Source organism: Lissotriton helveticus, chromosome 10 (genome assembly GCF_964261635.1).
Source record: "Lissotriton helveticus chromosome 10, aLisHel1.1, whole genome shotgun sequence".
Taxonomy (NCBI): domain Eukaryota; kingdom Metazoa; phylum Chordata; class Amphibia; order Caudata; family Salamandridae; genus Lissotriton; species Lissotriton helveticus.
In genome coordinates this window covers 1,209,821,486-1,209,843,484 of record NC_136071.1, presented here as the reverse complement: position 1 = coordinate 1,209,843,484, position 21,999 = coordinate 1,209,821,486, and the positions used below count along the sequence as shown (strand labels likewise).

The window sequence follows — 21,999 nt, the reverse complement described above, 5'->3', positions numbered from 1 at the left end:
CAGCTACAACCCATGCCATCCCCCTGCAACAATACACAGGTAAGGGGGCCTCTAATGGACCTCATGTTAAGGAAAGTGTTGTTGCCATCTTATCAGATAATCTAAGACTCAGCACCTGTGCAGGATTGGAGAGGGTGTTAACCCCAAGAACATATGAGTCAGTGTCCCCAACAGATAACAGTGTGGCAGTAAATAAATCAGCATTGTTGATTGAATAAACCTACAACAAGGCTTAACCCAGAAGCCACATTTAATAGTTAGACAAAATGCATGGAACATCAATACAGGTAATTAGCATGAGGCTGAGTCAAAGGCAGCAAAGAGAAGGACATGAAGGCAAATCTCAGAGTAAACTACTCCACGTCATAATCAGTGCAAATCAAGTTCCACTTACAGACTTACAATCTCAAACCGTAAAGTGCCCTGCAGGAGTACAGGCAGTAGGTGCCTTGAAATGAAGTAAATTCTTCCTTTGACATTGTTAAATAAGAGCATGTCAACGCATGATGCACATTTTGTCACATGTGATGAGAGAAGAAATGAAAACACACATCATGGCTGCTTTAGAATTCAAGATGGAGTTTAGGCCTAGTTTGCACCTAGTTCTGACAAGCACAGCAAAATATAGTTTTGCCAAGTGTAGTACAGTTCTTTTAGCACAGAAATATAATGTTAGGCACACATTACTTAAATCAAAATCATTGCTCTCAACAGTAAAGCTTTGATCACTAGAACAACAAGCTGATGAAGTATTCAATAAGGATCACATGTTTGAGTCATTAAAACTTTGCTGTGTACAATATAAAGCTAATTGTGTGTAAATGACCAACTGTGACAATACACCAGAACAACATGACACCTATTTGATTTTTATACGTTGGGCTCTGGTGGATTTTCTACCACAAAACTGAGTGCAGAATATTGGCCTGCAAAAATATCAAGTCAGAACAGCGTCTGCAGCTGTTATGTCAAGGTAAGTACATTGGTAATTCAAGATATCAGTGCTGCACTGCACTGTGTGATGGAGTAAGGGCATGAATGTGGCACACTTAACAATATATGGTGTATTCCTGTCATTTCTCTGCGCTGGCACCAATGAACGCGCCTTTGCCCCATGGTGCAAGGGTGCCTGTGTGTTGAGCAGGGACTCTCCCTGCACAAAAACATTCCCCTGAGCAATGTTCCTCTTTCTGTGTGTGCTGCAGAGTACAGCACACAATAAAGATGAAGCCACAGGGGGATACACAGATATTTCTCCTTGTTTCGCCTCACCTGGGAAGGCATGGCAGTTCAAATGTATTCCCAGGTCTACTAGTATTGGTAAATCTGGGAATGCTTCAGAATCCATGGGGGGATACTTGGGAACATCCACTCATCCGCCCATGGAATCCCTTTCCCAGGGCTGAGTAATGCAACACTACGATTTGAGTTGCGTCACTCTGGAGATATCATGCCACTCAGGGCCACTTAAGGTGGCCCTGTATGGCTTGAAAATCCCACCTATAATTTACATGGCCCTTGCACCCACTTGAGTGGCCCAAGGGTGATTTAAAACCCATATAAATCTCCCTTAATATTTTTACCTCCACATCAATGTGCCTTGATGATATAAATGTTGTCAAGATACTTAGGGGCTGATTAGGATGGTGGAGACACTGACAGGCTGTTGGTGGCAGTCTCCCTGCCATCCAATGCAGCTTTTCCACCCACCATATTTTGATGGCCGGCGGGGTGCAGGCAGGTGGAAATACCAACTGCCATGCCTCCGACGGGCTCCTTGAGCCCACTGATGCAGTGGAGGGTCTCCCAATCCCTAAAATGGTGGCGTTGTACACCAGGCACAGCCGTTTGGATTAGGATGGCCCCACCATGCCAGCCTTTCCATGGCAGTTCACCAGCCTGTAACAAGCCCCCCTACACCCCAGGTCCTTTTCATTTGGTGTGGGGGGCAACTATGGTGCCCCCAAATAGATCCATGTACCAAATGACTGGCACTGCATGGTGCCTGTCACATAGTACAGGGATGCGTTGCGCATGAATCTGTCCACCATCCAAATTAGGTCCATATATGTAAAGTTAAGAATAGTAAATCTATATACACACTTATATTTGCCTAACTTGACGATATAGTGCTATCCAATTTTCTGCACTTGATATTGTTGCAGAACGATAATTTGTCACTCAGTATTGTGAGATACAACTATCCCAGTCCTGTAAGTCTCAGAGGGTCCCTTGTCTCCCCATTAGATATTCTTTGGTGTTATGCTCAGGCCTAAGGAGGATGATGTAGACTTTGGGGATGAAGATACAGCCCAGCAGTCCAGCGCAAGAAGTCAGGATGGCGAAGATCTCCACGGCCACCATGTACCTGCCCTTGGTGCTCAGGTATGCTGGGATGAAGGAGACCCAGACGCTGCAGAACACCAGCATGCTGAAGGTGATAAACTGGGCCTCGTTGAAAGTAGCTGGTAACTTTCTAGCTATGGAGGCAACAACAAAACTCAAAAGAGCCAAGAATCCCATATAAGCAACCACAGCAAAGAACGCAGCCACAGAACCTTCGTTGCATTGTAAGATCATCTTCCCAGTTTCTGATCTGGTGTCAATGTCTGGGAATGGGGCAGAGCGGAGTAACCACACAACACATATCACCACCTCCCCAAGTGAGCAGAAGAGCACCAAAAGTCTGGACACTCGTGGGTCTACCCACTTCCTCAGCTTGCTGCCCGGCTTTGTGGCGTTGAAGGCAATGATCACTGTTATAGTTTTTGCTAAAACCGAAGAAACAGCAATAGTGAAAATGATCCCAAAGGCAGTTTGCCGGAGGAGGCAGGAAGTCTTTGAAGGGCGTCCAATGAACAGTAGACAGCAGAGGAAGGACAGCAGGAGGGAGAGGAGGAGGATGTAGCTAAGATCCCTGTTATTGGCTTTTACCAGAGGTGTGTTCCTGTATTTAATAAAGACTCCCAGCACTCCAGCAGTGAGGAGGGAGAAGAAACTTGTAATGGAGGATAAGGCAACTCCCAGCTGATCCTCATAGGCCAAGAACTCTATCACCCGTGGAATACAGGCATCTCTCTTCTGATTGGACCACTGATCTTCAGGGCATGCTAAGCAGTTTGCCATATCTGCAGGAAAAGAAAATTGTTCAGTATTACAGAAGATGCATTCAAGTAGGGAGAGATGAGTGGAATATGACACATTATAGTTATTCAGACCTTTCCTATGGCTAGATGTGTTCCTGTGTGCAGGTGTACTGTCTGTGGAACATGCACACTGGGCCTTGGAAAGCCATTACTAAAAACAGATATTGACCTGGCATCTCCATTGAGGTGTCCAGAAGGACAGACGTGTGCACAACTGCCAGCTTGCAGGAGTCACCATACTGCGCTTGAGTGACATCACAAACCTAGGAGTAGTACCAACATATTCTTGAAGTGATTGGCTGTAGGGTGTGGATACACTCATCCTGTCTACATACATGTATGTATAAGTCTTCAATGGGTCCTGCACATAGGCAACAGGAAGACGCTCCTTTTCACAGAGGCATGTCCTCAGCTAATAAAAGAATATCTTTAGAGAAGGGATCATCTAGCAGCACCTTTAATGTAGGGGGCTGGCCCCTGCCTGGAAAAAGTCTCCTTATTGTATTTACCCTGGTGATGCTGGGTTGAACATGCAGCCCCTTATGCTACATTATGTGAATTTCTTAATGTTTTAATCTAATCTCCTGAACTTACATAAGCCTCATTAGCTTCAAGACCCCTCCTCTGCAGTATAGACACAATCTTGAAATGTCTCCTCTCTCTGTTCTTGCGTCCCAATACCTCCATTCACACCTCTTTGTTCTCTAATTAAGGTTTCCTTTGTCAAGTTTGGACTATAAATAGATAAATATCATACTGTAAACAACAAAACAGTATTTAACAGTTTAGCCACGGACGTTTTTTCGAGGCAGTGCAGAGTGGGCGGGGCCGTGGCGGCCGTTGGACGTTCGCAGCACCAGCGAGGTAGCGCTCCCGACAGCCAACGGCTGATGGCATCAGTTAAAGGATTAGACTGTGAGGAAATGTACACAAGTAATCCATAGATTTTTTTGCCTGAATGTCGTCTTCTCAAACACAAGTGGACTTTCTAAACCATATCAGCATTGTAATTTGACTGACTTGTGCTATTCTTATTGTTCTTCTGTTGCTGTCAGACCTCCTCAGGTCGGGGGACGCCTTCGGTGAGTGTTACAGAGAGGAAGGAATCTTGCTCAGCTGGGCTGCTTTGACCTCAGATTCGAGGGTCCACTACTCTCATTTAAACTCTGATTGCATGTGTAGGTCTGAACTCCAATCCCTGTGCAAGCACATGTTTGTGGGGTAATTATCACACCCTCAAAGTTTTCCTCTGATAAATTTTGACATAAACAACCAAAAATGCCATTTTGTTCTTTCTATGTGTGCGCTCCTCGATTCTCAATTTTAATGCCCGCTCCTGCGTGGCGCTGGCTTCATGTAAATCTGGGGCAGCGTCAAAAAAAGATGGGTGTTGCGGTGAATCACCCACAGCAACACCCACAGCACACCCCTTTCATGAAGACACCTGCATAAACGGGTACCATATTTACAAAGCGGCGTTAAGCCACAAAAAGGGGCTTAACGCCACTTTATAGATCTGATGCAGGGCAGTGCGCCACTGGAACATTGGTAAAAGTGACGTTCCAGTGGCGCAATCCCCTTGTAAATATTCCCCATGGTTGCTTGATCAAATCTAATTTGAATCAAGCCTATAATGTATTTTCCAGAATAAAGAGTGTTGCTTTTTTGAGGAAACAAATCTTATTCTAGTCGATTTAGAACCAATTCCTCGTTTAAGGTTTGAATGTCGTAGTGCAAAAGATCATGGATTGACACATGTTGTGTGCTGCCTGTCCCGTAGCCACACAGGTGGGATACTCTGTTATGACTGGTGCACCGGAAAGCGTCTCTTCAGAAGGGGGTGTTAGAGTCATTTTCTGAATTAATTCTGCTAATGATTGTATGGTTTACTTAAGTAGCATGGACCAAGTCACATGTGTAAACTAAAGAGGAAGGGGGTAGATTCACAAAGTTTAACTTAGACCTGATGTTTAAGTTTAGAACTAAAGTCGATCTTTAGACCTGAAATCAACATTTAGACCTCAATTCTACATTTAGACCTGAAGTCTAACTCTACATCTGAATTCTAACTTCAGACCTTATGGTACATATTCAAAATATTTTTGCAGAGAGCAGCGCCACAAGCCTTCTGGCTGTGCTGCTCTACAGCAAAAGATAAGGGGAGGAATGCACCGTATCTACAAGATACAGCACATTCCTGTCCTTTCTGTCAGCGCTGGCTCACAAACTGCAGCCGTGCACCAATAAATGCACCCTTTCACAATGGTGTAAGGGAGTCTGTGTCATTGGCATGATTATTTTTTAGCAGGAAGGGACATCAAAGGGGACATTGTTCCCATTCTCTGTATGCTTCGGAATACAATACACATGAAAAGAGGGAAAAAAGAGGATTGAACACATTTTTCCTTGTTACATCTGCTTCGGGAAGTCATTGGCTTTGACACTGACTCAGATTTACGCTATGTTGTAAATCTGAGGCAGTGTCAACACCCACAACAACACCCATGGAACGTCCCTTTCACGCAGAGTAAGGCATTGCCTTAATGCATAGTTACAAGGCCATGAAAAGCCACACAGGGGCATTGTAATTATGCCCCTAAATTGAGATCTAAAGTCTATCTTTAGACCGGAAGTTTAATGCAGCCGGGCCACATATGCCAAGAGGTCTTTGATTACCATTTAAGATGTTACGTAAATGACTTTCCAGTTACATGTCTGCAACATAGGAGCTCTCATCTTTGATCTGTAAACTGAATACCTGTGCCCTGAGTGTGCACGATAATGCGCTGTACTGCAAAAAGCGAAATCTGTCCCTGAGTGTGCACAGTACCATACTGTGCTGCAGACACTAACATCTGTGCAATCAGTGTACAATGTATTGTACTATGCCTGAGGGTCTACAGTAGTGTAGCTTACTGCAGAAACTGAGATCTGTGGCCTAAATGAGTAAGATATTTCACTCTACTGGAAAAAATGATGCATGAGCCCTGAGTGTGCAAGGTACTGTACCGTAATGCAGAAAATTAGGTCCATGCCCTGAGTGTGTGTGGTAGAAAAGGAGTACCATCATGAATATCCTGGGGGCAAATAATTTGTACAGGTCGTACTCCCCCTCCTCCAGCCTTCTTCGAGCATGATAATCCCATTTACATTCAGAGAAGGGCACAAAAGGGGTCTAATTCATAAACTACACTTTGTAGTAAGTACATAAAGTAGTACTACTGTAGTACTCCTTCTTTCCTACATATTGCATGTCAAAAATGCTCGGTTGAAAATCTCCACCACCAGCTGTTGTATATTTTACATGCATGTGTTTTCTATTAAGGGCTAGGGGTGGGTGTCAAATTCCGTTCCGCTCGCGGAAATTGTGAAATTTCGGCTTTTTTGCGTTCCACGCGGAAAGCGAAAATGTCAAAACTTAGGCGATCCGCGGCAGATCAGAATTGTTTTGCACAAATGGTGGCATCTTCATGGATAAATATGCAGGGCAGGATTCTTTCTGGCACAGTACTCCTGTCACAAAAATTAAACCTCAACAGGAAGCACTTACAGATATGAATAAAGCAGGTGCCCGAGTTTAAGCTCAAATTCAGTAACTCATTAATTAGCCCAAAAGAAATCGTGAGCTTTGTTGAGGCTGGGCAGGTGTGCTTTCTCCCCATATCTGCGGTTGAAAGTTAGCTGTGATGCTTGATTGAGGCCTTTGCATCCTTGTCTTTCACGAGCGCAATCCCCGTGCAGTTTCTGTGACCAGGAGCTTCTTTCTCCTCATCTGCTGCTCTGATCAGTCTCTGACCTTTTATAAACACAAGAGGCATGTGGACTCGCATAGAAGCCTCGCCCGGTTGGCCCCGCCATACACACTAGCGGTGTGCACCGCCTTCCCACCCTTTACCCACTAAGATGGACAGCTCACTCAAGGGACTGTGGCGCCTTTCAGCGTGATGGCAAAGTTACACACACATGGTCACTGGAAACAACTCTTCTGGCCCTTTACGCAACTGTAGTGTAGGAAAAGCACTATACATTTACCCAACGAGGTAGCACTTACTGATTAGCCAATAGAAAGTACTCCAGTTGAGTAGAGGTATCGCACAAAATGGTGGCGTCTTCTTGGATAAATATGCAGGGCACGATTCATTCTGGCACGATGCTCCTGTCACAAAAATTAAACCTCAACAGGAAGCACTTACAGATTTAAATAAAGCAGGTGCCCGAGTTTACGCTCAAATTCAGTAACTCATTAATCAGCCCACAAAAATCGTGAGCTTTGTTGAGGCTGGGCAGGTGTGCTTTCTCCTCATATCTACCGTCGAAAATTAGCTGTGATGCTTGATTGAGGCCTTTGCATCCTTGTCTTTCACGAGCGAAATCCCCGTGCAGTTCATATGACCAGGAGCTTCTTTCTCCTCATCTGCTGCTCTGATCGGTCTCTAACCTTTTATAAACACAAGAGGCATGTGAACTCGCAAAGAAGGCCCACCCCCAAAATCTCTGTAAACCAAATTCCGGGTGTTTGCTGAGTTTTTTGCCGTTTTGCGGAATTTTGCGAAAGGCAATTTCGCAAATTCCGCCCACCCCTACTAAGGGCCCGATTATGATGCTAGCTGAAACGGCTCTGACCGTCGGTTGGAGCCCTTCAGACCGCATCATAATCGGCAGGCTGGATTCCTTTCCAACTGACCCATGTTGATAGGGTCGGTCGGAAGGGAATCTGAAACTAATTTCTGAATGGCCTCTGATGGGCTCAGAGACACCGTTTGCCATTCCGAAGCATTCAGTAATCCCTCGGCCGGCTCTTTCCGGCCGAGGGATTACGATGGCCAATTCCGACAGCCTTTCTGTGCTGTCCTTTTTGACACAGAAAGGCTTTGGGAGTCTGATTTTGGGAGCCCCCAGCAGGGCCCCCATGGTGCAAGGCCACCAAATGGTAGCCTAGAGGGCACTTATCGTGCCCCCCTCATGAACCGTGCACCCGGTGACAGGCACTTTGAGGTGCAGGGATGAACTGCACCTCAGCTTTTTGCAATGACAGCATGCATTCCGTTCAGAATGCATGCTCCCATTGAACAGGATTGCGACAAACCCTATTTGTGAAGTTGGAACCAAAGACAGGAGGTCATTCAGTTCCAGTTCCCAACTGATGTCGGATGGACTACGGCCTGTCTGACATCGGATTTGGGCCCTTTGTTGTTAATGTAAATGTAAAAGGGAATCTGGGAGCGGTGCAAAAATAGGGAATAGCTGTAAGTAAATAGGAGTAGTTTAGGGAGGAGCAAGGAGAGGTTTAGGATGAGGTAAGGAGAAGTTTATTAATGAACATGCTAATACCAGCAACCACCCACAAATAAGTAAGACCATTGTTATTCACAAATTACATGCCTAAGGTTCCTACTGCCCTAATGGTGAAACAACAGGTTCCTACTGCCCTAATGGTGTCACAACAGTAGCAAATGGGGGCAAGGCTAAGATGGCCGTCAGGAATGAGGCATTTTGAGGAGCACTGTTCATGGCCTGGCCCATCATCCTGGATATACAAGCCCCCTCCACAATGTGTCCCCAGAGTGGCAGGCATATGTAAGCACAGTGGAGGGGGCCGCTGAAACAGGCAAAAGCAGGATCCAACATAGCCAGGAGAGAGGCCAAGACGAAAGGTGGTGACCAATGTAAAAAGTGTGGGGGCCGGCTGGGTGCCTGTGCCACTTAATGAATCCTGATTGGTCTAGCGGGACAATGGAGGCTGGGGGGGACCCTGAGATTTGGGGCTCTGACTGAGTAAACAGCACAACAACATCCAGGTGGCTTGACGGCCTGTGGGGCCCCGGATTTGATGCAGACCACAGGAGGCCATAGAAGGAACCAACTGGAGCCCAGCAGACTCTGGGAAGTCAGGGAAGGTCCCCCCTGTAGTGTGACCGTCTGAAGAATGACCTCTAGAGAGGTTGACAAGAAACGAGGATCATAAAGAGACACCTCTGATCACTGAGAAGAGGACCGCTCAGGTGGTGTCTACATGGGGGTACTGAAGGACCTGGTGGGAGCGCAGAGCAGCTCCCCTGGAGCACACTTGTCCCTCTTGGCTCTGAGCAGGAGGTGAGACACAAAAGAGGGGAGACACTGGGTATCATGAGAGCTGGAGTTGAGACTGATGCAGTGACGGGGTGAGGAGCTAAGAGGTAGGTGGAGGGTGCTTGTGCCTATGTGAGGGGCTGTGGATTGAGGTCCTGCTGGGACGTGCACTCTAAACATTGCAGCTACATTGTTGGCCCCAATGGGGGTCAAGAAAGGAGTTCCTGGTTGGGGCAGAAGACCCACTCTTCCCTTGTGTAAGGTGGCCCTGAAGACAGAGTCTGACCAGACATCAGACCTCACACTGCAACCCACCCTGAATGATGGATGTCCAAGAGGTGCCCCCAAGACCTAGGGAGGCAGTCGCCTCAAAGCCAAGGAATATGAGTGCCATGTCAGACCCTTTGAGACTCCCATACAGCAGGGATGGATGTAGTCCACCAGAGAATGGACTGAAGAATCACACAGCCACTATCCAGCAATTAAGAACACAAAACTAGCCCCAGACAAGAAGAAGAAAGCTTTAGCCTTGGATCTTGGTCTCCTGAGGACAGACAACAAGAAATGGGTGGAGAGAGTGGATGGAACAGAGCAAATCCGGGGTTAGGGGCAGCAATGCAGAATTCCAGGCCCTTCTACAAACAGTTGCCCAACTTTAGGAAAATTACGAAGATGCAGAAGGGCGTTAAAGACAGAACAATGTGAGAAGAGTGGGAGTCCCAGAGTTGAAGGAGGAGCCATACATGTCTCTGGAGGGCTGACTCCCAAGGCAAAACAGCCAAAATGATGATGATTAAACAAGCCAAACCATCTCAACCAATGGTGGCATTGCTGTATAACTTCCATCACAGGGACCATATCCTGCATTTGGCATGGACACACAGGCCCTGGCAAATGGATGATGCCAAAGTGAATATTTTTCCTAACTATGCCAATGCCATCCAAAAACAAAGAAATACTTTTTGTGGGGTACAGCAACACCTCCACACAACCTTAAACCCACTTTTTCCACGCAACTGGGGATGCCTGGTAGTCGGGTTACTACCCCCTCCCATATCGAGGCAAACAATCTACTAATCAAAAGTGGAGGAGGCAAAAACGGAGGCAGAGAAGACCTTGGGGGCATAGGGGAAATAAGTCAAGGTGGTTGAGGACATCCAGAGCTGCAAATTTTGGGGGTCAAGCAACAAAAAGGAAGCATTGATGAAGGACTCAGAAGAGAATTAAAGCAACTATGGGGGCTCAAGAGAATGCTCAGTCAGACTTGGAAACATTTCCGACTGTAATTAAACAAAAAGGTAATCGAGGGTCCAAGGGAATTTAAAGACACAAACCGGGTTCAATCCCCAACTCTAAATTGCAATAAACAATCAAAAATCTGGGGTCTATAATAACCAACTACTTATTAGAAGAAGAAACTACACTCCTATTGCCTCAAAAAGTATACCTCAGGAGAAACAGACAGTAGGACAGTGGAAAATCAGAGGATGAAAGAACCTTTGTTGTTGACAACAAGGGCTCTTTCATCCTCTGATTCTCCACTGTTCTACTTTCTCTTTCTCCTGAGGTATACTTTTTTGAGGTGATGGGAGTGTAGTTTCTTCTTCTAATAAGTAGTTGGTTTTTATAGACCCCGGATTTCTGATTGTTTATTGCATTTAAATTTCTGACTGACCAATTACGATAGAAGGTAACTGTTCGGACTTGATCTTTCCGACTTGGTTCGGACCGGCATTCGGAGAAACCGAGTCAGTCGGAGATGAATTGGATAGGTCTATGAACTGCGTTTCTGACAAATGTATTACTATATACGATTCGGGCAGCCTTTCCAACTCGGTTTGTCTGACACAGGACTGCTGTCAGAAACTGACTATGGGGGCCTGTAGCTGTCCCCCCCTTCACTCAAAGGTCTCCGGTTGGGGCCCATGGGGGCACTCATGGGACCCCTCGTAACAACCATGCACAGTGTGGCAGGCACCATGGGGTGCCCGCCACAGAGTGCAAGGTTTTCTGTAACCACCCCTTTCTTCAATGGGAGCCTGTGTTGTTGGTCAGAACACAGGCTCCCATTGAAGTGAATGGGAGTTCGACTGAACGGTGTTTCGAACCACCTATTCGATCAGTCGGACTCCCCAAAACTGAGTTAGTCAGCAATGATTCCGACAAGGGGTCAGTCTGATTGCTTTTTAACTGACATTGTAATGAGGCCCTAAGTTACCTCCTTTGCCCGCATGTGGAGGCCCTGATACAGGCCCCAGCTATATCTCCCTTGGAGTACAGAGTGTTAGTCCCCCCTTACCAGCCATGTGGTGTCTCAACTATATTCCACCCTACAACAAAATACCAACCCCTTTCCCCACTGGATAGCCTTAGGGAAAAGTGGGAGGTGGTCCTGGGTAAAATGGAGGATGACAACTGTGGGGGCAACCTGCAGATACCCACGGGAAGTAGCCATTCGGGACAGTTTCAGCTAATACAACTGAAGCTTCCCCACCAAGCCTAATATATCCATTTCAGACTGTTCTGAATGGTGAAGATTGGATCATACAGTGGTAAGAGAGGCTGTGGACAGAGATAAACCATAGTCCACATCTTGTGGGACTGTCCATTCCTCTGGAAATACTTGGGGGGGTATTTGAAGGTGGCTCTCCGAGTCCTAGACTGTATGATCGAACTGACGCCTCCCCTAGATGGTAGCCCTGGGCATATGGAGCAACAAGTCCCTAGACAGATAAGCCCTGCACTTTTGCAGTACAGCTCTTATGGTAGCCAAGCAGGATGTCATTGGAATGTGGGGGGTAGTGATTAGGGGTGAGCGGAACTCACGCAGTTTTTATGTAATGATGCAGAGTTTCGTGAGCAGTCAGAATTTGGCACGTCATTGAGGAGCCGCAGATGAGAAAAACCTCCACCACACTGCAGTTGACAGAGTTTTGTCTGAACTCCACATTTCAAGTGGAATTCACAGTGAGCAAAACTCTACAAATTCCCCAGCCTAGCAGAATGTATCACCCACCCTAGTAGTGAGGTCCTCAAGGAGAGAACTTGGGAGACCAACGTGGATTGGTGTATGGGCCATGAAAAAATAATGGTATACAAACTACAGGGATGTCCTAAGAAATTCGACAAAGTGTGGGGAGTCTGGAGACAAGTCATAGATTAGTTGTGTTAGGCTATCTGCTTTCTACTCAGTCAATCAATCAATCAATCATGGCATTTATATAGCGCGCTACTCACCCGGGAGGGTCTCAAGGCGCTGGGGGAGAGGGGTGTGTCACTGCTCGAACAGCCAAGTCTTGAGTTGCTTCCTGAAGGAGAGATGGTCTTGGGTACGTCGAAGGTGAATGGGGAGGGAGTTCCAAGTCTTGGCTGCCAGGTAGGAGAAGGATCTTCCTCGGGCGGTGGCTCTGCGGATGAGTGGTACGGTGGCGAGGGCGTGACTGGTCGATTGTAGCTGGCGGGTGGGCGTGTAGAAAGTCATGCGGTCGTTGAGGTACTTGGGGCCCAGGTCGTGTAGAGCCTTGTCAGCGTGGGTGAGGAGTCTGAACGTGATTCTCTTGCTGACGGGGAACCAGTGCAGTTCTCTCAGGTTTCCGGTGATGTGGCTGTGTCGGGGGATGTCCAGGATGAGTCGTGCGGAGGCGTTTTGGATGCGTTGGAGTCTTCTCTGGAGTTTGGCTGTGGTTCCGGCGTAGAGGGCGTTCCCGTAGTCCAGTCGGCTGGTGACGAGTGCCTGGGTGACGGTCTTCCTGGTTTCAGTTGGGATCCATCTGAAGATCTTGCGGAGGATGCGCAGGGTGTTGAAGCACGAGGAAGCAACGGCGTTGACTTGTCTGCTCATTGACAGGGAGGAGTCCAGGATAAAGCCCAGGTTGCGTGCGTGGTCCGTTGGTTTGGGGCGGTGCTCAGGGCCGGGGGCCACCAGGAGTCGTCCCAGGCGGAGGGTGATGATCCCAGGATGAGGACTTCCGTCTTGTCTGAGTTCACTTTAAGGCGGCTGTTCCTCATCCAGTCGGCGACATCTTTCATCCCTTCATGTAGGTTGGCTCTGGCGGTGGTGGGATCGTTGGTGAGGGAGAGGATCAGTTGGGTGTCGTCGGCGTAGGAGATGATGTTGAGGTGGTGTTGGCGTGCGATGGCTGCGAGGGGGCTCATGTAGACGTTGAAGAGGGTCGGGCTGAGAGAAGATCCTTGTGGTACGCCGCAGATGACTTCGGTGGCCTCGGATCTGAACGGAGGAAGGCGGACTCTCTGGGTTGTTCCGGTGAGGAACGAGATGATCCACTCCAGTGCTTTCTCTCGGTTTCCGATGTTGCTGAGGTGCTTCACTAGGGTGCGGTGGCAGACCGTGTCGAACGCTGCGGAGAGGTCCAGGAGGATGAGGGCCGCTGTTTCCCCGTTGTCGATCAGGGTTCTGTTGTCGTCGTTGGCTGCAATCAGGGCGGTCTCGGTGCTGTGGTTGGCCCGAAATCCGGACTGCGAGTGGTCGAGGGATCTGTTCTTCTCGAGGAAGGCGGCAAGCTGTTTGTTGACGGTCTTCTCGATGACTTTGGCCGGAAAAGGAAGGAGCGTGATGGGACGGTAGTTCTTGAGGTCGGTGGGGTCCGCCGTTGGTTTCTTCAGAAGGGCGGTCAGTTCGGCGTGCTTCCAGCTCTCCGGGAAGGTGGCGGTGCGGAAGGAGGAGTTGATGGTGTCTCGGAGATGGGGTGCGATGGTGGCGGCGGCTTTGTTGAAGACGTGGTGTGGGCACGGGTCGGTTGGTGATCCTGAGTGGATGGAGTTCATCGTGCGGGTGGTGTCTTCGGTGCTGATCGGGGTCCAGTTGCAGAAGGTGGTGGTGGCGGGCGTTGGTTCGGTGGTAGGGTGCGTGGTCTGTGAGTCAAAGCTGTTGTGTATGTCGGCGATCTTGCGGTGGAAGAACGAGGCGAGGGAGTCGCAGAGGTCTTGCATGGGAGTGATGTCGTTGGTTCCGGCGCTGGGGTTGGAGAACTCTTTGACGATGCTGAAGAGTTCCTTACTGTCGTGGGCGTTGTTGTCCAGTCGTTCTTTGAGTGCCGTCTTCTTGGTGGCGCGGATCAGTTAATGGTGTTTGCGGGTGGCGTGCTTGAGGGCGGTCCAGTTGTCTGTGGTGTGGTCAAGCCGCCAGGCTTTCTCGAGGGTGCGGCAGTTCTTCTTGGATTCCTTGAGTTCGTTGGTGAACCAGGGGGTTTTCTTGCTGCCGGGTCTGCTGGGAGGGTTCTTAAGTGGTGCGAGGTCGTCGGCGCAGGCGGTCAGCCACTTGGTGAGGTTGCTGGCTGCTACGTTGGGGTCCGTTGTGCTGGTGGGAGTGTTCTGGCTGAGGGAGGCGGTGAGCTGCTCGGCGGTGATCTTGCTCCAGCTGCGGCGGGGGACCCGTTGCGGTTGGTGGTGGGTCGTAGTTCTACTGAAGCTGAAGTGGACGCAGCTGTGATCTGTCCAGTGGAGTCCGGTGGCGTGGCTGAAGGAGACGTGCTTGCTGGATGAGAAGACGGGGTCAAGCGTGTGTCCGGCGTAGTGGGTGGGGGTGTCCACCAGTTGCTTGAGTCCGAGGTTGGCAAGGTTGTCTAGCAGGGCGGTGGTGTTTCTGTCGTTGTTGTTCTCCAGGTGGAAGTTGAGGTCCCCTAGGAGGATGTAGTCGGCGGAGGGAAGGGCGTGCGGGCTGATGAAGTCTGCGATGTCTTTGCTGAACTGCGTACGCAGCCCCGGTGGTCTGTAGATGAGGGTGCCTCGGAGGGTGGTCTTGGGGTCGGTGTGTATCTGGAAGTGCAGGTGCTCGGCGGCGGAGAAGGTTTTGTCGGAGTTAGTCGAGATGCGGATGGTGTTCTTGTGTACGATGGCGATGCCTCCTCCCGTCTGGTTGACGCGGTCCTTCCGGGTGATCTTGTATCCGTCCAGGATGGCTGTGGCGATGTCGGGCACAGAGGAGGCGTTCATTCAGGTTTCGGCGAGGAAGGCGACGTCCGGTGTAGTTGCATCGAGCATGTCCCAGAGTTCCACGGCGTGCCTGTGGACAGAGCGGGTGTTCAGCAGGATGCACTTCAGGTGGTTGCTGTTAGTGTTGGTGTCGGCGGGGGCGGTGCAGGTCCGGTAGCAGGTGAAGCGGCAGGCTTTGCAGGCGAAGGGTCCGTTGGTGCGTCTCGGGGTGGCTCGGTAGCAGGCAGGGTTCCGGCCGGCATTGAGTGCGTTGAGGGTGGCGGCGTCGTAGGTATGTCATGAAGTCTTGCATCGGCGGTGGGGACCAGGAGTCCTGGCGCTGGGCGTGGTCCAGGCGCGGATGGGCGCAGACGGGCTTGCCTTTGACGTGCCTTCGGCGCACAATCGGCGCGCCCACTGCGCGTCACCACTGCGCGTGCGCACAGTCGCCATTTATGGCGAAGTGCGAGGGAGGGAGGAGCAGCTGGGAGGGGGGAGCGGGGAGGGCACAGAAGGAAGGGGGCGTGTCCGCACTCACGGCGGCGGGAAGCGGGGAGCGGGGCGGGTGGGCGCAGGGGGCACTGCAGGGGAAAACTGCACAGGGGGGACAGAAAACACAGGCAATAGGTACAAAAAAGGTACAAAATTACAATTAAACTACAAAACAGAACAGTACATGCGGGAGACAACCACGAGCGACGGCGGGGGGCGTGGTCAGCAGGATTGCTCAGCGAGGCTGAGAGCAGCAGCAGGCAGGGAGCGTATGCGACAGCTGGTGGCCGTGCGGCGCGGGGGTGTCCTAAGAATAGGTCACCCCTCAGATGTATACAAATAAAAAAAAGATACTTTCAAAAGTACAAAAAACATAAACAACAGTAGCAAACGAAAGCCAGCAAAGCCTTGAAGTGAGTTCAGCTCCACACAAAACCACTCACAGTTTGTGCGAAACACTCCCATAGAAAATAATGGAGGCAGAGATGCAATAAAACACTCTGTAGTAAAATAAAATGTTAAAATAAATGAATTAGGTTTACTTTTAAATTATGTGCATATGTGTGTATGTGTTTTTGTGTGCGTGCCTTAAAAAGTATACACAATTAATAATTAAATACGTAGTTTACCAATTAACAGTTTTTTTAATATTCAAAATTTAAAAAAAAATCCATTAATTAAATACAATTTTTGATTACGTTTAATAAATAGTAACTGAAAATAAAATTGCTAGGTTGTTTCTTTTCTTTAATGTTATTTGAAAATTATTATGTATTAATATTACATTTGGGCATGGTGAATAACCAAATGTAGGAAATTCCCAAATGAGAAAATCCACACATTTAAATGTGCTCTTACACTTTGTAGTAAATGTATTCATTTTGGCTTTTCACTATTTCCGCGTGTAAATGTACTACATAGGGCCTTATTTTGATGTCGGAGGAATTTCTTCCGCCCGACACTGACTCCGTCCTGGGACTGACAGACGTCCGGGCAGCGGTCCCACTCCCGTAATTAGGACGCGACTGAACACTGTTCAGTCACGTTCCTGCATTTCACTATGGAGCATGCATTATGGTCGTAATGCATGCTCCCATAGGGAAATGGGAGGGGTGGTTCATCCTTGCAGCCCGTGGCAGGCACCTACAGGTGCCTGCCACGGGGTGCAGGTTAGGAGCCTGCCACGGATGCAGGGAGCAACAGGGAGGCAAAATAGGTGACCTCTTTGGGCCCCAACAGGAGTCTGCACACCCAGGGGGCCCCATTGTGGGCTTACAAACATGTTTCTGACATGGTTTCGATGTAAGACAGGCCGTCATAGAAACCTTGCTAAAAACTGTGCATCGTACTCTCAAGGGCGGAAAGGCCCACCCTTGAGATTACTGGCTGGCTTCATACTGGCCATCGGAAGCCAGCCGGTATGACCAGCTGGTTTACTTTCTGACCACCTAGAACCAAAACCAAGCAGCCCATTACGATGCGGCCCTGAAGGCTCTGACTGCCGGTCAGAGCCTTTACGAGCCTCATCGTAATCGGCCCCATAGTGTAAAATAATGTATCCCCACTCCATGAAGCACAGAGGAAGAGCCTCATTTTATAAGTGGAAAGTCACACCTAATAACGTTTCACATATAGGCGGAGTTCTTAACCACTGGGCGGATATCTCCCCATGGTAAAGTGGAGTGAAATTTAAAAAAATATATTCAACATTAAAAAAACATCTAAAACATATTCCCATGGTTACTATTAATATAACTTAATATTAACTATGTATTTTCTCAGTAGAACAAAATAAAGTAATACTACAGCACAAGAAGGCTAATTAATTAAAACATATTAAATTTAACAAAGATGTATTTTTATAGATTTATTTTTTAAAACCCTACCAAACATAACATGTTTATATTTATTTATTTATTATGTAGTAAAAAATGACCAAAAATTATAGAGAAAATGTATTTAAAGCAATTCATTTATTAAATAACTGAGGTTACATTTATTATTACATTTAAACTGTTGCTAAACAATTTTATATGAATACAAAATGAATATTGCATTTTTGATATAGACATTTGTTTTTCCTGAAATATCTCGAAAACTACTGAATGAATTTACACCAAACAACAAAAAGGGTTCTTTCTGTAGGCTTTGAGATACTAATGTAAAAATAAATGTATATATCTATATGCACAGATCCTTTGGGCCTATTTTGCAATGAATCACACATTCGAGGACCAACAGGAATGCTGTGATTGGCTGGGTGCAACCTCTGTAGAAAGTTGCGGCCACCATGTTATGTAGCAGGACGCGGTCCCCGGGAGCTGAAATTAACCAATGAGAGTGATAGAAATGGTCAGGGTAAAAGTACTCTGACCCCATAGGCGGATATAGGGTGTTTGTGGGACCTCTTATGTGTATAACACATTGGAAATAGGTTTGCATTGAGAATTACGTATATATAAAAATTCAAAATACATTAATTTATTTTAACAGTATTTGCTGTATAGTAATATTTTAAGTCTCTGTCTCAATTATTTCACCAGGAGTGTTGCAATACCAGTGGTTGGGTGTGCGTGGTGCTGGGATTACTCTAGGTCTGGGAATAGCAATGGCCTTACTCTTTTGTGGGATAATGCTTGTCCCTCCCAAAATCCATCCTTGAGCCTCCCTTAACTCCTCCTTAACCCTCTCTAGTCCCCTCTCAGTTTGTAGTAAGTAATTGCTCCCTGCCCCTAATCCACATTTACAACAAAAACATAGATGTATGTTTATGGAGATCTCCTCCAACTAGAGAGAGGTCTCTGCATTTAAATATTAGGAGAGACAGAGACGTAGGCCTCTGTATGTAGACTGTTGAATAGTATTTTATGGGCGCAAAATCCGTTCCGCTCGCGGATTTTTCGGATTTTCGGTAAATCCGCAATCCGCGAACTCTCGCGGATGTGGCGAAAATCCGCAAATCCGCACGCGGCAGATTTTTTGCTTGTGTTCGCACTGCTCGCGGGCCGCGGCGCGGGCAGCAACAATCTCGCACCCGCGAAATTACAAAAATTACAATTGGGGAGGGGTGAAGGAAGTGACCCAGTCTCCAACTTCCTCTTCCTGTCCAGCAAGCTCCTCCCATTGCTTAGTCCATTTCCTGGCCACTTTGAATTCGATCTTGACTGGGAAGGATTACTTTTTGTGGATGCTGCTGGAGATTTGGCTTTGAGGCCTTTTGGATTACTTTTTGATTAGAAATTTGATTTACAAGTAAGTTGATAAGTTGATGTTGTTTGTTTGTGGTGATTTTTGTGTGTGTTTTTCGACTTTTTGGGGTGGGTTTGGGGGCTGGCTATGTGTGGGAGGCCATTTTGAGGCATGGTCCTGCAGGTCCTGGCCATGTGGATGGGGTCAATCGGCCATTTTGAAGTCAGGCAGTGTGCTTTGTGCCCTATGCCCACCCAGTCTGCTCTGATTGCTTTCATTATGCCCAGGGGGCCTCGAACTCCCGCGGATTACCCGAAAATCGGATTTTGTAAAAAAAAAATTGCCTGTGTTCGCACTGCTCGCGTCCCGCGCAGCAACAATCTCGCACTCGCGAAATTGTAAAAATTACAATTCTGCACATGAATTGAAAACTACCAGGCTTAGTTATGGGTGCATGCATGATCCAACTGTTTTTTTTTTATTTTAACATTATTCTGGCCAGGGCATGGATGGCATTGGATTGTTGTGATTTTTGTGTGTTTTACGACTTTTTGGGGTGGTGTTGGGGGCTTGCTATGTGGGTGGGGGCCAGTTTATTGCCTGGTCCCATGTGGGTGGGGGTCTAGGGGCCATTTTTAAGGCAGTTTGTGTGCTTTGTGCCATAGGCCTGCACCCAGTGTGCTGTGATTTTATCATGCCCAGGGGGCCCAGAATCCATCTGTTCGCGGATTTTGCTGGTTTTTAGCCACGTTCGCGTCGTGAAGCAACAATCTCGCACTCGCGAAATTGCAAAAATTGCAATTCTGCACCAGAAAACCACCAGCAGGCAGCCTAAACCTTCTGAAACTTGATTGATGGCATTGGATTGTGGTGATTTGATTGGTGTTGTGTTTTTTGACTTTTTGGAGTAGGGGTTGGGGGTTGGCTATGTTGGTGGGGGCCATTTTGAGGCATGGTCCTGGCATGTGGATGGGGGTCAAGCGGCCATTTTGAAGGCAGGCAGTGAGCTTTGTGCCATAGGCCTGCACCCATTTTGCCTTGCTTTCACCCATTGTGCCCAGGGGGAGTCAGTGGTACATGAAACTAAACCCTCTCTGTGTGTGCTCTCTTGGATCAATGTTAAATTCCTGTTTCCCAAAAATTTAGCAATTCCTAATTTTGAAATTTCCATATTGTGTGGTGTGCACGTGTGTATTCATAAATGCCTACTTGCAAACTATTTATTGAAGCGCTACATATGCAACATATATTTACTGATGTTCCTCTGTCTTCGTTTGCTTTTAGGTGCACAAAGTCAATAACTCCGCATCATCGTTTAGCATCAGTGCCAGGAAGAAGTCCTGCTGCGGCCTGTTGTTCCGACATCTGAAGAAGATGGCTCCAAAAAGAGGTGCCGGTAGCTCCTCTTGCAAGAAAGATGTCTCTACTAAGGAGAAGAAGAAGCAAGTGGCACCACTTACCAAGGAGACTGGTGGCTCGACCACTAAATTTTAATGGAAAAAACAAAGGCCCACCATGAGTGCTGCACAGGTAGCCTGTTTAGTGGTTCAATCACCAACGACCAGTGATGTTGGCTCATCACAAGAAAGTAGCAGCACACCATCAACACAGGTTGTAACTCATCTCACAAGTACTATTCAACAACCAAAGCCGCAACAACAACTGCAGGGGCTACTAGTACAAGCACAAGTACATGCGCAAGGAGCTGGCCGAGAAGGAGCTGGCCGAGAAGGAGCTGGTCGAGAAGGAGCTGGCCGAGAAGGAGAAGGCCGAGAAGGAGAAGGCCGAGAAGGAGAAGGCCGAGAAGGAGAAGGCCGAGAAGGAGAAGGCCGAGAAGGAGAAGGCCGAGAAGGAGAAGGCCGGGAAGGAGAAGGCCGAGAAGGAGAAGGCCATGGAGAGTTGCAAGTAGAGGTCAGTGAAGAGGCCCATGTAGCGGCGCATGGAGCGGTGCAAGTGCCCACAATGGTTGTTCTTTCAGAAGTAGGGGCACAGGAGGAAATTGACTTTGGAGCCGGGGTATCGTGTCAGGAAGACGAAGGCATTCCTCCTGATGATTCATTTTCTCCCAGCTCCCCACCAAGGAAAAGATCAAGGAGTGTGTGTAGAAGTTCCTCTTCAAGCCCCGCTCCATCAGATGATGATCTGGATCTAGATTGGCAAACATCTCCGACGTCTGAGAGGGAGGCACACCATGAGCTGCGAAAGGTATCAAATGTTAAAAGGAAGGGCCCCGGAAAGCTCATACTTATGGATCCGAACGTCGGACTTGATGAAGTGGTGCATTCTGATGTTGTTGAACAGGATGACAGCAATGACCTAGTCATCACACACGTCATTCCAGCCACACCGGCCATGCAGCAGACAGACATTTATACCCTATCCCGACGTCATGCTGAGCGTGACCCTGGCGACGTGGCACTGGTAGCACCACCAACGCAGTCAAGTAGTACAACAAGTTCAACAAAACCTACAGCTCCCGTATTTTCTCCCCAGAGGGGGACTCCATCCAGCTCGACTCCCTCAAGTAGGGTTGCTGCAATAATTGCACAACCCAGTAGATGTCTGCAAGGCTCATCCACCACTGCTTCATCTGGCATTGGCAGTATCATCTCGTGCGGCAAAACCAGAAGTTTCCAGTCACCAGTTTGGAACTTTTTTAGTGTCCATGCAAAGTATGATAACATAGCCGTTTGTTGCATTTGTAAGACTAGAGTTAGCCGTGGTAAGACTGGTACCAACTATGGAACCGGAGGCCAGATAGGTCATCGTCAAAGAAGGCACGCTGTCGAATGGTTTGCGCACCTAGCAAACATCAAGGGAAAGCAATCCCAAAGGGCAAGTGGCCAAAATATACCCATACTAGGTGTTTCATCTGAAGATGACGGGGAGGTAGAAGAAGCGTCAGACATTTGTCCGGTTGCACCCAGTACCCCTGGCAGCACCACACCCTCCGGAACACATAGGAGGCACACTGAGAGTCTGGGAGACACACCAATGCGGAAAATGTCAACACTGAGCAGAAGTGGGTCGAAGAAGGCATCAGCATCATCCAGTAAATTTGTCCAGAGCACCATTTCAGCCATGTTCTCCTCAGATGCGCAATTTCAACGCAACCACCCAATTGTACGCCTGTATAACACTAAGCTGGCTAAAATGCTAGCGGTGGACCTTC

The 21,999-nt window shown here is 48.0% G+C and overlaps 1 protein-coding gene across 5 annotated transcripts in view; it reads right to left on the bottom strand.

Moving 5' to 3' along the window:
* Nucleotides 1-232: 232 nt before the first annotated feature.
* LOC144784964 (vomeronasal type-2 receptor 26-like) overlaps nucleotides 233-21,999 on the bottom strand; it is a 96,393-nt gene continuing 74,626 nt past the window's right edge. For all 5 annotated transcript variants that reach the window (XM_078664084.1, XM_078664087.1, XM_078664086.1 and 2 more), the window contains one exon: nucleotides 233-3,128. In XM_078664084.1, coding sequence (XP_078520210.1) covers nucleotides 2,221-3,128 — 908 coding nt within the window. In that variant the 3' untranslated portion in view covers nucleotides 233-2,220. The remainder of the gene's footprint in view (nucleotides 3,129-21,999) is intronic.